Source organism: Bombina bombina, chromosome 4 (assembly GCF_027579735.1).
Source record: "Bombina bombina isolate aBomBom1 chromosome 4, aBomBom1.pri, whole genome shotgun sequence".
Taxonomy (NCBI): Eukaryota; Metazoa; Chordata; class Amphibia; order Anura; family Bombinatoridae; genus Bombina; species Bombina bombina.
This window is the reverse complement of record NC_069502.1, coordinates 228,905,461-228,922,979: the sequence shown is the minus strand read 5'-3', so window position 1 is coordinate 228,922,979 and position 17,519 is coordinate 228,905,461. Positions and strand designations below refer to the sequence as shown.

The 17,519-nt window shown below is 41.1% G+C and overlaps 1 protein-coding gene across 1 annotated transcript in view; it reads left to right on the top strand.

Annotated features, from left to right (window-relative positions):
- Positions 1 to 17,519, top strand: part of UBXN7 (UBX domain protein 7) — a 195,166-nt gene that overhangs the window by 63,933 nt on the left and 113,714 nt on the right. The window contains exon 6 of the mRNA XM_053709814.1: positions 3,294 to 3,440. Coding sequence (XP_053565789.1) covers positions 3,294 to 3,440 — 147 coding nt within the window. The remainder of the gene's footprint in view (positions 1 to 3,293; positions 3,441 to 17,519) is intronic.

Below are 17,519 nucleotides of genomic sequence, written 5' to 3'. Positions count from 1 at the left end.
TCTGGGATCATTGTTAGCGGAACTTCAGTTATGGAGCATTGCAATGGTGCCCTATCTGACTAATATCCTAGTCCAGGCGTCATCTTTACACAAGATTTTCATGGACATGAGTTTATATTTTCAGTGAGCTCACGGGTGGAAGGTGAATTTGTAAAAGTGTCCCTTACTTTCAAGCACAAGGGTAGCTTTCTGGGAATCATGATGAATTCTGTTTCAATTAAGTTTTTTCTGACTGAGGTCAGGATATCAAATGGACTAATCCTTCAGTTCACTTCCCGGCCTTCAGTGGCCCAGTACATAGAGGTATTTGGGTTGATGGCTCAGCACTGTGGCTGAACTCTGTAACAACCTGAGGGTTGTAGGTTCAATCCCCGGTATGGCCCATTCAACCTTTCATCCTTGTAAGGTTGATTAATTGAGCAGTGCCTTGTGTCACTTAAGAATTCCATTTGTTCGATCCATCCCAGACCTATGCAGTTAAGCATTCTCAGGCAATGGAATGGAGACTATACACTTGTCTCTTCAAATAACTCTGGTTGAGGAGACAAGGGATTTTTTCTATGGTGGTTGTTTCTGGATCACCTGTCTGAGGGAACATGATTAGCGGAGTATGGACTCAAGCGGAGTCTATTCTTTTATTAGACTTTCTGCAACTGAGAGCAAGCTTCAGAGCTCTTCTGGTCTGGCCTCAGTTGGCTTCGGCCAGTTTAATTCTTGCTCTCTGTCGGCGATCCATATCCCAGAGGTGGACACTTGGGAATTGGATTTTCTGAGTAGGCAGTCTTTTCAAATTGGAGAGAACTCCATCCGGGAGTATTTTCTAACCTGGTTTTTCAAATAAAGTCGGCCGGAGTTGGACCACATGGCATCTTGTCAGACTGACTGGCTTTTGGGTCCAGGTCTTGGGGCCCCGGGCCGAACTGATAACTGCTTTGGCAGTTCTTTGGTCTTTCAGCCTAGAATTTCTTTTTCCCCCGTTTGCGCTTCTTTGCCGGGTGATTGTTCAACTAAAATAGGAGAAGGCATTAGTGATCCTCCTCACTTTAGCGTGCCCTCATAGTTTGTGGTATGCCGTTCCGTTGAACATGTCATATCTGCCACCTTGGTCAATAAGGTGATATGTTTCTGTTGAGGAAGGGCCTCTTAATCAGGGTTCCTTCTTCCACCCAAGTCTGGTTTCTCTGAAGCTGATTGCTTGGAGATTACACGCTTGATCCTATTCGAGCGGGATTTTTATACAAGCAAGGTTTTCTTTGATTCGGTCATAGATACCTTAGTTCAGGCATATAAGCCTGTATCTAGGAAGAGTTTACATATGATAAGGCATACATATCTTTATTGGTGTGAATCCAAGGGCTACTCTTGGAGTAGGGTTAGGATTTCCAGGATTTTGTCTTTTCTCCAAGATGGATTGGAGACGGGGTTGTCAGCAAGTTCCTGAAATGGACTGGTTTCTGCTTTATCTATTTTTTTTACTGAAGCGTCTGGTAGATGTTCCAGATGTGCAATCTTTTTGTCAGACTGACTAGAACCAGGCTTGTTTTTTGACCAATTGCTCCTCCTTGGAGTTTAAATTTGCATTCTTAGAGTTCTTCAGCGGGGTTGCGTTTGAACCTATGCATTCCAAATATATTTAGTTATTATCTTAGAGAGTTTTTCTAGTTGCTATTTCTTCTGCTCAAAGGGTATCTGAGCTTTCGGCATTACATTATGATTCTTCTTATTTTATTTTCAATTCGGATAAGGTGGTGTTACGTTCTAAACCTGGTTTTATTCCTAAAAGTTATTTCTAACTAGAATATTAATCGGGAGATTGGGTTCCCTTCTTTGTGTCCTAATCTTTCCTCTAAGAAGGAACGTCTGTTGCATAATTTAGACGTAGTCTGTGCTTTACAGTTTTACTTACAAGCGACTAAGGATTTTCGACATTCGTCTTTTTTGTTTTTTATTTTTTCAGGGAAATGTAGGTGTCAGAGTGCTACGGCTACCTTTCTTTCTTTTTGCCTGAAGATTATCATTCGTTTTGCTTATGGGACTGCTGGACAGCAGCCTCCTGAACAAATTAAGGCTCATTCCACTGGGGCTGTGACTTCCTCATGGGCATTCAAAAATTATGCTTCTGTTGAACAGATTTGCAAGGCTGCAACTTGGTCTTCTCTTCACACTTTTTCTAAATGTTATAAATTTGATACTTTTGCCTCGGTTGAGGCTGCTTTTGGGACAAAGGTTCTTCAAGCAGTGGTGCCTTCTGTTTAGGTTCCCTGTCTTGTCCCTCCCTTTTCATCCGTGTACTATAGCTTTGGTATTGTATCCCACAAGTAAGGATGAAATCCGTGGACTCGTCGTATCCTAAAAAAGAAAAGAATATTTATACTTACCTGATAAATTTGTTTCTTTTTGGATACAATGAGTCCACGGCCCGCCCTGTTCTAAATGAGACAGGTATTACATTTTTGTTAAACTTCAGACACCTCTGCACCTTGGCTTTTCCTTTCTCTTCCTAACTTCGGTTGAATGACTGGAGTGGGAGGGAAGGGAGGAGCTATTTATACAGCTTTGCTGTGGTGCTCTTTGCCTCCTCCTGCTGGCCAGGAGGCGATATCCCACAAGTAAGGATGAAATCCGTGGACTCATCGTATCCAAAAAGAAACAAATTTATCAGGTAAGTATAAATGTTCTTTTTTCTTTTTGATTTTAACTACAGATCCCTCATTTTGTTTATATTGTGATTTATTGTTTGGTGCTTTTAGACACTAAAGAGGGATTTGATCCCAATAAATCCTTATTGTCTGAAAATGAACACTGATTTATTGGTAAGTAAAATGCAAGTGTTGCTTGAAAGTTATTAAAGGGATGTAAAACTGTTGAATTCTGAATCCTGACCCTCCTACATAGTGTACATTGATTGCTAGATATGTGCAGGAATTAGAGTTGCTGCATTTCCTGGCTACAGTCATGACTATAAGATTGTTACTTTATATTTTTCTAAGGATGGTAATTACAGTAACAGTTGTCACTACAGTATGAGATCCTCATTTCATTGCATATGTTGAATGTAATGACCTATAGTATATTATATGGATAGTATAGTGAAGAGGTACTTTAAAACCAAATTCATATCCTGAAGGAATGGCAGTGATAGAATATGCCATCAGTTGCTGGAAAAAATAAAAAGGCCCTGTATAACACTTGTAAATAAAATATACAGTACTAACAATGCATGAACTGTTTAACCTTTCTGGTCTATAGCATAGAATGTAATGTAAGAAATGCATCATATTCATTTCTTCCAGGCCAAGAAGTGTGGACAACTTCAGAATAAGTGGCTAATGATCAATATCCAGAATGTTCAGGACTTTGCATGTCAGTGTCTTAACAGAGACATCTGGAGCAATGAGACTGTGAAGACTCTCATCCGAGAACATTTCATTTTTTGGCAGGTAAGCAATCTGATTATTAAAAGTTAGGCCTACTTGTGCTATTACTCTCTCTTCATAATACATTTTCTCTTACTTGGTGTATTCAGTCCACGGATTCATCCTTACTTGTGGGATATTCTCAATCCCTACAGGAAGTGGCAAAGAGAGCACACAGCAAAGCTGTCCATATAGCTCCCCTCAGGCTCCGCCCCCCCCCAGTCATTCTCTTTGCCGCTCTAACAAGTAGTCTCTCCACGGGAGGGTAAAGAGTATGTGAGTATGTGGTGTTAGATTTGTAGTTTCTTTCATGTAATTAGCAAGAGTCCATGAGCTAGTGACGTATGGGATATACATTCCTACCAGGAGGGGCAAAGTTTCCCAAACCTCAAAATGCCTATAAATACACCCCTCACCACACCCACAAATCAGTTTTACAAACTTTGCCTCCTATGGAGGTGGTGAAGTAAGTTTGTGCTAGATTCTACGTTGATATGCGCTCCGCAGCAGGTTGGAGCCCGGTTTTCCTCTCAGCGTGCAGTGAATGTCAGAGGGATGTGAGGAGAGTATTGCCTATTTGAATGCAGTGATCTCCTTCTACGGGGTCTATTTCATAGGTTCTCTGTTATCGGTCGTAGAGATTCATCTCTTACCTCCCTTTTCAGATCGACGATATACTCTTATATATACCATTTCCTCTACTGATTCTCGTTTCAGTACTGGTTTGGCTTTCTACTATATGTAGATGAGTGTCCTGGGGTAAGTAAGTCTTATTTTCTGTGACACTCTAAGCTATGGTTGGGCACTTTTTATATAAAGTTCTAAATATATGTATTCAAACATTTATTTGCCTTGACTCAGGATGTTCAACATTCCTTATTTCAGACAGTTCAGTTTCATATTTGGGATAATGCATATGAATAATTCATTTTTTTCTTACCTTAAAAATTTGACTTTCTCTGTGGGCTGTTAGGCTCGCGGGGGCTGAAAATGCTTCATTTTATTGCGTCATTCTTGGCGCGGACTTTTTTGGCGCAAAAATTATTTTCTGTTTCCGGCGTCATACGTGTCGCCGGAAGTTGCGTCATTTTTGACGTTCTTTTGCACCAAAAGTGTTGGCGTTCCGGATGGGGCGTTATTTTTGGCGCCAAAAGCATTTAGGCGCCAAATAATGTGGGCGTCTTTTTTGGCGCGAAAAAATATGGGCGTCACTTTTGTCTCCACATTATTTAAGTCTCTTTGATTTTTTGCTTCTGGTTGCTAGAAGCTTATTCACTGGCATTTTTTTCCCATTCCTGAAACTGTCATTTAAGGAATTTGATCAATTTTGCTTTATATGTTGTTTTTTCTATTACATATTGCAAGATGTCCCACGTTGAAGCTGAGTCAGAAGATACTTCTGGAATATCCCTGCCTGGGGCTGGAGCTACCAAAGCTAAGTGTATCTACTGTAAACTTATGGTATCTGTTCCTCCAGCTGTTGTTTGTACTGTTTTGTCATGACAAACTGTTTATGCAGATAATATTTCCTTTAAGTACTGTTACATTACCTGTTGCTGTTCTGTCAACATCTAATACTCAGAGTGTTCCTGATAACATAAGAGATTTTGTTTCTAAATCCATTAAGAAGGCTATGTCTGTTATTCCTCCTTCTAGTAAATGTAAAAAGTCTTTTAAAACTTCTCATTTTTCAGATGAATTTTTAAATGAACATCATCATTCTGATTCTGATAATGGTTCTTCTGGTTCAGAGGATTCTGTCTCAGAGGTTGATGCTGATAAATCTTCATATTTATTTAAAATGAAATTTATTCGTTCTTTACTTAAAGAAGTCCTAATTGCATTAGAAATTGAGGATTCTGGTCCTCTTGATACTAAATCTAAACGTTTAGATAAGGTTTTTAAATCTCCTGTAGTTATTCCAGAAGTTTTTCCTGTCCCTAGTGCTATTTCTGAAGTAATTTCCAGGGAATGGAATAATTTGGGTAATTCATTTACTCCTTCTAAACGTTTTAAGCAATTATATCCTGTGCCATCTGACAGATTAGAGTTTTGGGATAAAATCCCTAAAGTTGATGGGGCTGTCTCTACTCTTGTTAAGCGTACTATTCCTACGGCAGATGGTACTTCCTTTAAGGATCCTTTAGATAGGAAAATTGAATCCTTTCTAAGAAAAGCTTACTTGTGTTCAGGTAATCTTCTTAGACCTGCTATATCTTTAGCGGATGTTGCTGCAGCTTCATCTTTTGGTTAGAAGCTTTAGCGCAACAAGTAACAGATCATAATTCTCATAGCATTTTTATTCTTCAACATGCTAATAATTTTATTTGTAATGCCATCTTTGATATCATTAGAGTTGATATCAGGTATATGTCTCTAGCTATTTTAGCTAGAAGAGCTTTACGGCTTAAGACTTGGAATGCTGTTATGTCTTCTAAGTCTACTCTGCTTTCCCTTTCTTTCCAGGGTAATGATCGTTTTCGTTCCTTTTGTCACAACAAGGAACAAAAACCTGATCCTTCATCCTCAGGAGCGGTATCAGTTTGGAAACCATCTCCAGTCTGGAATAAATCCAAGCCTTTTAGAAATTCAAAGCCAGCTCCTAAGTCCACATGAAGGTGCGGCCCTCATTCCAGCTCAGCTGGTAGGGGGCAGATTACGTTTTTTCTAAGAAATTTGGATCAATTCCGTTCACAATCTTTGGATTCAGAACATTGTTTCAGAAGGGTACAGAATTGGCTTCAAGATAAGGCCTCCTGCAAAGAGATTTTTTCTTTCCCGTGTCCCAGTAAACCCAGCGAAGGCTCAAGCATTTCTGAAATGTGTTTCAGATCTAGAGTTGACTGGAGTAATTTTGCCAGTTCCAGTTCTGGAACAGGGACTGGGGTTTTATTCAAATCTCTTCATTGTACCAAAGAAGGAAAATTCCTTCAGACCAGTTCTGGATCTAAAAATATTGAATTGTTATGTAAGGATACCAACATTCAAAATGGTAACTGTAAGGACTATCCTGCCTTTTGTTCAACAAGGGCATTATATGTCTACTATAGATTTACAGGATGCATATCTGCATATTCCGATTCATCCAGATCACTATCAGTTTCTGAGATTCTCTTTCCTAGACAAGCATTACCAGTTTGTGGCTCTGCCGTTTGGCCTAGCTACAGCTCCAAGAATTTTTTACGAAGGTTCTCGGTGCCCTTCTGTCTGTAATCAGAGAACAGGGTATTGTGGTATTCCTTATTTGGACGATATCTTGGTACTTGCTCAGTCTTCATATTTAGCAGAATCTCATTCGAATCGACTTGTGTTGTTACTTCAACATCATGGTTGGAGGATCAATTTACCAAAAAGTTCATTGATTCCTCAGACTTAGGTAACCTTTTTAGGTTTTCAGATAGATTCAGTATCCATGACTCTATCTTTGATAGACATGAGACATCTAAAGTTGATATCAGCTTGTCGAAACCTTCAGTCACAATCTTTCCCTTCGGTAGCCTTATGCATGGAAATTCTAGGTCTTATGACTGCGGCATCAGACGCGATCCCCTTTGCTCGTTTTCACATGCGGCCTCTTCAGCTCTGTATGCTGAACCAGTGGTGCAGGGATTACACAAAGATATCTCAATTAATATCTTTAAGACCGATTGTACGACACTCTCTGACGTGGTGGACAGATCACCATAGTTTAGTTCAGGGGGCTTCTTTTGTTCTTCCGACCTGGACTGTAGTTTCAACAGATACAAGTCCTACAGGTTGGGGAGCTTTGTGGGGGTCTCTGACAGCACAAGGGGTTTGGGAATCTCAGGAGGTGAGATTACCGATCAATATTTTGGAACGTGCAATTTTCAGAGCTCTTCAGTCTTGGCCTCTTCTGAAGAGAGAATCGTTCATTTGTTTTCAGACAGACAATGTCACAACTGTGGCATACATCAATCATCAAGGAGGGACTCACAGTCCTCTGGCTATGAAAGAAGTATCTCGAACTCTGGTTTGGGCGGAATCCAGCTCCTGTCTAATCTCTGCCGTTCATATTCCAGGAATAGACAATTGGGAAGCGGATTATCTCAGTCGCCAAACGTTGCATCCGGGCGAATGGTCTCTTCACCCAGAGGTATTTCTTCAGATTGTTCAAATGTGGGAACTTCCAGAAATAGATCTGATGGCTTCTCATCTAAACAAGAAACTTCCCAGGTATCGGTCCAGATCCCGGGATCCTCAGGCGGAGGCAGTGGTTGCATTATCACTTCCTTGGAAGTATCATCCTGCCTATATCTTTCCGCCTCTAGTTCTTCTTCCAAGAGTAATCTCCAAGATTCTGAAGGAATACTCGTTTGTTCTGCTGGTAGCTCCAGCATGGCCTCACAGGTTTTGGTATGCGGATCTTGTCCGGATGGCCTCTTGCAACCATGGACTCTTCTGTTAAGACCAGACCTTCTGTCGCAAGGTCCTTTTTTCCATCAGGATCTCAAATCCTTAAATTTAAAGGTATGGAGATTGAACGCTTGATTCTTGGTCAAAGAGGTTTCTCTGACTCTGTGATTAATACTATGTTACAGGCTCGTAAATCTGTATCTAGAGAGATATATTATAGAGTCTGGAAGACTTATATTTCTTGGTGTCTTTCTCATCATTTTTCCTGGCATTCTTTTAGAATTCCGAGAATTTTACAGTTTCTTCAGGATGGTTTAGATAAAGGTTTGTCCGCAAGTTCCTTGAAGGTCAAATCTCTGCTCTTTCTGTTCTTTTTCACAGAAAGATTGCTAATCTTCCTGATATTCATTGTTTTGTACAAGCCTTGGTTCGTATAAAACCTGTCATTAAGTCAATTTCTCCTCCTTCGAGTTTGAATTTGGTTCTGGGGGCTCTTCAAGCTCCTCCGTTTGAACCTATGCATTCATTGGACATTAAATTACTTTCTTGGAAAGTTTTGTTCCTTTTGGCCATCTCTTCTGCCAGAAGAGTCTCTGAATTGTCTGCTCTTTCTTGTGAGTCTCCTTTTCTGATTTTTCATCAGGATAAGGCGGTGTTGCGAACTTCTTTTAAATTTTTACCTAAGGTTGTGATTTCCAACAACATTAGTAGAGAAATTGTAGTTCCTTCATTATGCCCTAATCCTAAGAATTCTAAGGAGAAATCATTGCATTCTTTGGATGTTGTTAGAGCTTTGAAATATTATGTTGAAGCTACTAAGACTTTCCGAAAGACTTCTAGTCTATTTGTCATCTTTTCCGGTTATAGAAAATGCCAGAAAGCTTCTGCCATTTCTTTGGCATCTTGGGTGAAATCTTTAATTCATCATGCCTATGTTGAGTCGGGTAAAACTCCGCCTCAGAGGATTACAGCTCATTCTACTAGGTCAGTTTCTACTTCCTGGGCGTTTAGGAATGAAGCTTCGGTTGATCAGATTTGCAAAGCAGCAACTTGGTCTTCTTTGCATACTTTTACTAAATTCTACCATTTTGATGTGTTTTCTTCTTCTGAAGCAGTTTTTGGTAGAAAAGTACTTCAGGCAGCTGTTTCAGTTTGAATCTTCTGCTTATGTTTTCATTTAAACTTTATTTTGGGTGTGGATTATTTTCAGCAGGAATTGGCTGTCTTTATTTCTCCAACATAGGTGTGTCCGGTCCACGGCGTCATCCTTACTTGTGGGATATTCTCCTCCCCAACAGGAAATGGCAAAGAGCCCAGCAAAGCTGGTCACATGATCCCTCCTAGGCTCCGCCTACCCCAGTCATTCTCTTTGCCGTTGTACAGGCAACATCTCCACGGAGATGGCTTAGAGTTTTTTAGTGTTTAACTGTAGTTTTTCATTATTCAATCAAGAGTTTGTTATTTTCAAATAGTGCTGGTACGTACTATTTACTCAGAAACAGAAAAGAGATGAAGAATTCTGTTTGTATGAGGAAAATGATTTTAGCAACCGTAACTAAAATCCATGGCTGTTCCACACAGGACTGTTGAGAGCATTAACTTCAGTTGGGGGAACAGTTTGCAGTCCTTTGCTGCTTGAGGTATGACACATTCTAACAAGACGATGTAATGCTGGAAGCTGTCATTTTCCCTATGGGATCCGGTAAGCCATGTTTATTACGATTGTAAATAAGGGCTTCACAAGGGCTTATTTAGACTGTAGACATTTTTTGGGCTAAATCGATTGATATTAACACTTATTTAGCCTTGAGGAATCATTTATTCTGGGTATTTTGATATAATTATATCGGCAGGCACTGTTTTAGACACCTTATTCTTCAGGGGCTTTCCCAAAGCATAGGCAGAGTCTCATTTTCGCGCCGGTGTTGCGCACTTGTTTTTGAGAGGCATGGCATGCAGTCGCATGTGAGAGGAGCTCTGATACTGATAAAAGACTTCTGAAGGCATCATTTGGTATCGTATTCCCCTTGGGTTTGGTTGGGTCTCAGCAAAGCAGATACCAGGGACTGTAAAGGGGTTAAAGCTTAAAACGGCTCCGGTTCCGTTATTTTAAGGGTTAAAGCTTCCAAAATTGGTGTGCAATATTTTCAAGGCTTTAAGACACTGTGGTGAAAGTTTGGTGAATTTTGAACAATTCCTTCATGTTTTTTTCGCAATTGCAGTAATAAAGTGTGTTCAGTTTAAAATTTAAAGTGACAGTAACGGTTTTATTTCAAAACGTTTTTTGTACTTTCTTATCAAGTTTATGCCTGTTTAACATGTCTGAACTACCAGATAGACTGTGTTCTGAATGTGGGGAAGCCAGAATTCCTATTCATTTAAATAAATGTGATTTATGTGATAATGACAATGATGCCCAAGATGATTCCTCAAGTGAGGGGAGTAAGCATGGTACTGCATCATTCCCTCCTTCGTCTACACGAGTCTTGCCCACTCAGGAGGCCCCTAGTACATCTAGCGCGCCAATACTCCTTACTATGCAACAATTAACGGCTGTAATGGATTAAAAGCATCATCAGATTGGCTTACGAGACTGCCGGACGGCAGCCTCCCGAAAGAATCACGGCTCATTCCACTAGGGCTGTGGCTTCCACATGGGCCTTCAAGAACGAGGCTTCTGTTGATCAGATATGTAGGGCAGCGACTTGGTCTTCACTGCACACTTTTACCAAATTTTACAAGTTTGATACTTTTGCTTCTTCTGAGGCTATTTTTGGGAGAAAGGTTTTGCAAGCCGTGGTGCCTTCCATTTAGGTGACCTGATTTGCTCCCTCCCTTCATCCGTGTCCTAAAGCTTTGGTATTGGTTCCCACAAGTAAGGATGACGCCGTGGACCGGACACACCTATGTTGGAGAAAACAGAATTTATGTTTACCTGATAAATTTCTTTCTCCAACGGTGTGTCCGGTCCACGGCCCGCCCTGGTTTTTTAATCAGGTCTGATAATTTATTTTCTTTAACTACAGTCACCACGGTACCATATGGTTTCTCCTATGCTATTATTCCTCCTTAACGTCGGTCGAATGACTGGGGTAGGCGGAGCCTAGGAGGGATCATGTGACCAGCTTTGCTGGGCTCTTTGCCATTTCCTGTTGGGGAGGAGAATATCCCACAAGTAAGGATGACGCCGTGGACCGGACACACCGTTGGAGAAAGAAATTTATCAGGTAAACATAAATTCTGTTTTTATCCCTCCCTCTCTAGTGACTCTTGCGTGGAAAGATCCACATCTTGGGTAGTCATTATCCCATACGTCACTAGCTCATGGACTCTTGCTAATTACATGAAAGAAAACATAATTTATGTAAGAACTTACCTGATAAATTCATTTCTTTCATATTAGCAAGAGTCCATGAGGCCCACCCTTTTTTGTGGTGGTTATGATTTTTTTGTATAAAGCACAATTATTCCAATTCCTTATTTTTTATGCTTTCGCACTTTTTTCTTATCACCCCACTTCTTGGCTATTCGTTAAACTGATTTGTGGGTGTGGTGAGGGGTGTATTTATAGGCATTTTGAGGTTTGGGAAACTTTGCCCCTCCTGGTAGGAATGTATATCCCATACGTAACTAGCTCATGGACTCTTGCTAATATGAAAGAAATGAATTTATCAGGTAAGTTCTTACATAAATTATGTTTTTTATTTCTTCAATCAAGAGTTTGTTATTTTAAAATAGTGCCGGTTTGTACTATTTACTCTGAGGCAGAAAGTGATGAAGATTTCTGCTGAGAGGAAAAAGATTTTAGCATGTTGTAACTAAAATCCATTGCTGTTCCCACACAGGACTGTTGAGTACAGGAGAACTTCAGTTGGGGGGAACAGTTTGCAGGCTTATACTGCTTAAGGTATGTTCAGTCATTTTTTCTAACAAGACCTGGTAGTGCTAGAAGACTGACAGATACCCCATGAGGGAAGGTAAGCCATTTTCTGAGACACAGTATAGAATGATGGCTTCAGTTAAGGGCTTTAATACTGACAGACACTGTGATGGGCTAAATCGATTACTTTATTAAGGTAATCTTATATTTATTAAGCGTTTTTAAACGTTGGAAACACTTTTTGGGGATTTTTTTACGCCTGGCATTGTATAAGACAGCTAATCTGACTCAGAAAGGCCCCATAACTCTGGAGTAAGGAAGGAGGGGGCCTCATTTTCGCGCCTCAATTGCGCAGTTGATTTGCAACACAGCTCCACGCAGCTTCATGTGCAGAGCCTTTAGAGTACAGGAGGACTTCAGGGAGGCTTATTTTACACCTGCAGATAACCCTAAAGGAAGGTAAAGCCACATCAAAGACTGTGGCATAGTACTGTAGTGGGTTAAACCGGGTATTTACTTAATTTTGCTCCGGTTTGGGCATTAAGGGGTTAAACGATTTCAAAACTTGTGTGCAATCATTTCAAGGCATTAGGATCATGTGGTGAAAATTTCATTACGATCGGATGTTTTTTGATGATTTGGTAAAAAAGTGTGGGCCTTTTTATTATTTAAAGAGACAGTAACGTTTTTTCAAAAAGTATTTTTTTCAATATTTTATTGATGTCTGAGTCTTCAGATAGACCTTGTTCTTTATGTTCAAAAGCCATGGCAGTACCCCCATTACATTTATGTTTAAAGTGTGCAAAAACATCTAAGCATTTTAAAGATCATCCAGTGACAATTAAAAATGCTGCCCAAGATGATTCCTTAACGGAGGGTAATGAGGATAGTCCTTCTTCCTCCCCCCACGTGTCTACACCAGTTACGCCCGCGCAAGCGATGCCTTGTACCTCTAGCGCATTGGCCCCTATTACTTTACAGTAATTAGCAGCAGTAAGTTTAGATATCTATTATTAAACCAATATTTAAACAGATTTGATCACATTACACAAGCATATGGCACATCGACATGTCATATTGTACTTAACCTGCACTATATTCCACATGTATCCATTAGGGGAGGTAACTATCTGTTGTTCATAACAAAGTATATTAGATGTTATTCGATAGTATAAACACCTTTCTCCTAATACAAGTTATGTTTCCTTCCCTAGGATATATTTATTCTTTATGTGCTTACCTGTCTGTTTACTTGTCCATTTATTTACATGCCATCTATGCATTGATGTATGAATTTCTTATCCTATATACTAGATAGATCCTTTTGGCCACCAACGTAACAGTGATCACACAAATCACTTTTGTATTTATTTACATTGAGAACTTTATTTACAGTGTGCACTTCACGTACTTTGGGGACAAGAGAACCTATTAATGTATCTATCATAGTGGATATTTACTGTTCAGTACCTTACTATTTAGTTTTGAATGTAATATAAAATATATATCTTTGCAGTATTTAAAGAACAACCATATGTATGCACAATGATCGTGCTTTCCGGTCACCAGTGAGTTAACTGTATAGATTGTAGACATTGGTAGGAACTTGAAGGCGTGTCTGTATATGTGTACCAATCACACTTGTTTTAACTTGTTTTAAACCAGGTGTAGAGCACATCACAGTAGGCTATGACTACGGATTACATCCGAAACGCGTAAGCCAGACTGTGTTGCGCCTTCTACACCATGTCCTTTCTTTGCTGTGTTTGCCGTTTTAATTGAATAAATAAAGGAATTGTTTTAAGGAAACAGCCTCCACTTCTCTCTTCAAAAGTAAGGTATGACTAGCCATATTTCTAACAAGACCATGTAATGCTGGAAGGCTGTCATTTCCCCTCATGGGGACCGGTAAGCCATTTTCTTAGTCAAACAAACAGAATAAAGGGCTTAATATGGGCTATAAAACTGGTAGACACTTTTTATGGGCTAAATCGATTGCTTTATTTGGGCATTTTATTCATGTTTAGGCTGATATTTCACATTTATAAACTTGGGGAACGTTTATTAAACGGCAGGCACTATGTTAGACACCTTTTCCAGTCAGGGGGCCTTCCTAGTTGTAGGCAGAGCCTCATTTTTGCGCCATTACTGCGCAGTTGTTTTTTGAGAGCAGGACATGCAGATGCATGTGTGAGGATCTGAAAGTTGCTGGAAAAGTTTCTAGAAGGCGTCACTTGGTATCGTATTCCCCTCTGGGCTTGGTTGGGTCTCAGCAAAGGCTATAGCTGGGACTGTATAGGGGTTAAATTTGAAAACGGCTCAGGTTCCATACTTTTTCACATATTCAGTAATAAAGTGTTTTCTGTTTAAAATTTAAAGAGACAGTAACGGTTTTGTTTTAAAACGTTTTTTGTGCTTTATTGACAAGTTTAAGCCTGTTTAACATGTTTGTGCCTTCGGATAAGCTATGTTCTATATGTATGAAAGCCAATGTGTCTCCCCATTTAAATTTGTGTGATAATTGTGCCATAGCGTCCAAACAAAGTAAGGACAGTACTGCCACAGATAATGAAATTGCCCAAGATGATTCCTCAGATGAGGGGAGTAAACATGATACTACATCATCCCCTACTGTGTCTACACCAGTTTTGCCCACGCAGGAGGCCCCTAGTACATCTAGCGCGCCAATGCTTATTACCATGCAACAATTAAAGGCTGTAATGGATAACTCCATAGCAAATATTTTATCCAAAATGCCTACATATCAGAGAAAGCGCGATTGCTCTGTTTTAAACACTGAAGAGCAGGGCGCTGATGATAATTGTTCTGTCATACCCTCACACCAATCTGAAGTGGCCATGAGGGAGGTTTTGTCAGATGGGGAAATTTCAGATTCAGGAAAAATTTCTCAACAAGCTGAACCTGATGTTGTGACATTTAAATTTAAATTAGAACATCTCCGCGCACTGCTTAAGGAGGTGTTATCTACTCTGGATGATTGTGACAACTTGGTCATTCCAGAGAAATTATGCAAGATGGACAAGTTCCTAGAGGTTCCGGTGCACCCCGACGCTTTTCCTATACCCAAGCGGGTGGCGGACATAGTGAATAAGGAGTGGGATAAGCCCGGCATACCTTTTGTTCCCCCCCCTATATTTAAGAAATTATTTCCTATGGTCGACCCCAGAAAGGACTTATGGCAGACAGTCCCTAAGGTCGAGGGGGCAGTTTCTACTCTAAACAAACGCACTACTATTCCTATCGAGGATAGTTGTGCTTTCAAAGATCCTATGGATAAAAAATTGGAGGGTTTGCTTAAAAAGATTTTTGTACAGCAAGGTTACCTTCTACAACCCATTTCGTGCATTGTTCCTGTCACTACAGCAGCGTGTTTCTGGTTCGAGGAACTAGAAAATTCGCTTAGTAGAGAGACTCCATATGAGGAGGTTATGGACAGAGTTCACGCACTTAAGTTGGCTAACTCTTTTATTTTAGATGCCGCTTTGCAATTAGCTAGATTAGCGGCGAAAAATTCAGGGTTTGCAATCGTGGCGCGCAGAGCGCTTTGGCTAAAGTCTTGGTCAGCGGATGTGTCATCCAAGACAAAATTGCTTAACATCCCTTTCAAAGGTAAAACTCTATTTGGACCAGAATTGAAAGAGATTATTTCAGACATCACTGGGGGAAAGGGCCACGCCCTTCCACAAGATAGGCCTTTCAAGGCCAAGAATAAGTCTAATTTTCGTTCCTTTCGCAATTTCAGGAACGGACCGGCCTCTAATTCTGCATCCTCTAAGCAAGAGGGTAATGCCTCACAACCCAAACCAGCCTGGAAACCGATGCAAGGCTGGAACAAGGGTAAGCAGGCCAAGAAGCTTGCTGCTGCTAACAAAACAGCATGAAGGAGTAGCCCCCGATCCGGGACCGGATCTAGTAGGGGGCAGACTCTCTCTCTTTGCTCAGGCTTGGGCAAGAGATGTTCAGGATCCCTGGGTGCTAGAAATAGTTTCTCAGGGTTATTTCCTGGAATTCAGGGAACTACCCCCAAGGGGAAGGTTCCACATATCTCCCTTATCCTCAAACCAAATAAAGAGACAGGCGTTCTTACATTGTGTAGAAGACCTGTTAAAGATGGGAGTGATACACCCAGTTCCAATAAAGGAACAGGGAACGGGATTTTATTCCAATCTGTTCGTAGTTCCCAAAAAAGAGGGAACTTTCAGACCAATTTTGGATTTGAAGATCCTAAACAAATTTCTCAGGGTACCATCGTTCAAGATGGAAACCATTCGAACGATTCTACCCACTATCCAGGAAGGTCAATTTATGACTACCGTGGATCTAAAGGATGCGTACCTACATATTCCTATCCACAAAGAACATCATCAGTTCCTAAGGTTCGCCTTTCTGGACAAACATTACCAGTTTGTGGCCCTCCCATTCGGGTTAGCCACTGCTCCAAGGATTTTCACAAAGGTACTAGGTTCCCTTCTAGCGGTTCTAAGACCGAGGGGAATTGCAGTAGTACCTTACTTGGACGACATTTTAATACAAGCGTCGTCCCTATCAAAGGCAAAGGCTCATACAGACATCGTTCTGGCCTTTCTCAGATCACACGGATGGAAGGTGAACATAGAAAAGAGTTCTCTGTCTCCGTCAACAAGAGTTCCCTTCTTGGGAACAATAATAGATTCCTTAGAAATGAGGATTTTTCTGACAGAGGTCAGAAAGTCAAAACTTCTAAGCACTTGTCAAGTTCTTCATTCTGTTCCACGTCCTTCCATAGCGCAGTGCATGGAAGTAGTAGGGTTGATGGTTGCAGCAATGGACATAGTTCCTTTTGCACAAATTCATCTAAGACCATTACAACTGTGCATGCTCAAACAGTGGAATGGGGACTATACAGACTTGTCTCCAATGATTCAAGTAGATCAGAAGACCAGAGATTCACTCCGTTGGTGGCTGACCCTGGACCATCTGTCCCAGGGAATGAGCTTCCGCAGACCAGAGTGGGTCATTGTCACGACCGACGCCAGTCTAGTGGGCTGGGGCGCGGTCTGGGAATCCCTGAAAAGCTCAGGGTCTATGGTCTCGGGAAGAGTCTCTTCTCCCGATAAACATTCTGGAACTGAGAGCGATATTCAATGCTCTCAGGGCTTGGCCTCAACTAGCAAAGGCCAGATTCATAAGGTTCCAATCAGACAACATGACGACCGTTGCGTATATCAATCATCAGGGGGGAACAAGGAGTTCCCTGGCGATGAAAGAAGTGACCAAAATAATTCAATGGGCGGAGGATCACTCCTGCCACCTGTCTGCGATCCACATCCCAGGTGTGGAAAACTGGGAGGCGGATTTTCTGAGTCGTCAGACATTCCATCCGGGGGAGTGGGAACTCCATCCGGAGATCTTTGCCCAAATAACTCAATTATGGGGCATTCCAGACATGGATCTGATGGCGTCTCGTCAGAACTTCAAGGTTCCTTGCTACGGGTCCAGATCCAGGGATCCCAAGGCGACTCTAGTAGATGCACTAGTAGCACCTTGGACCTTCAACCTAGCTTATGTATTTCCACCGTTTCCTCTCATTCCCAGGCTGGTAGCCAGGATCAATCAGGAGAGGGCCTCGGTGATCTTGATAGCTCCTGCGTGGCCACGCAGGACTTGGTATGCAGACCTGGTGAATATGTCATTGGTTCCACCATGGAAGCTACCTTTGAGACAGGACCTTCTTGTTCAGGGTCCATTCGAACATCCAAATCTGGTCTCCCTCCAGCTGACGGCTTGGAGATTGAACGCTTGATTCTATCGAAGCGTGGGTTTTCAGATTCTGTGATAGATACTCTGGT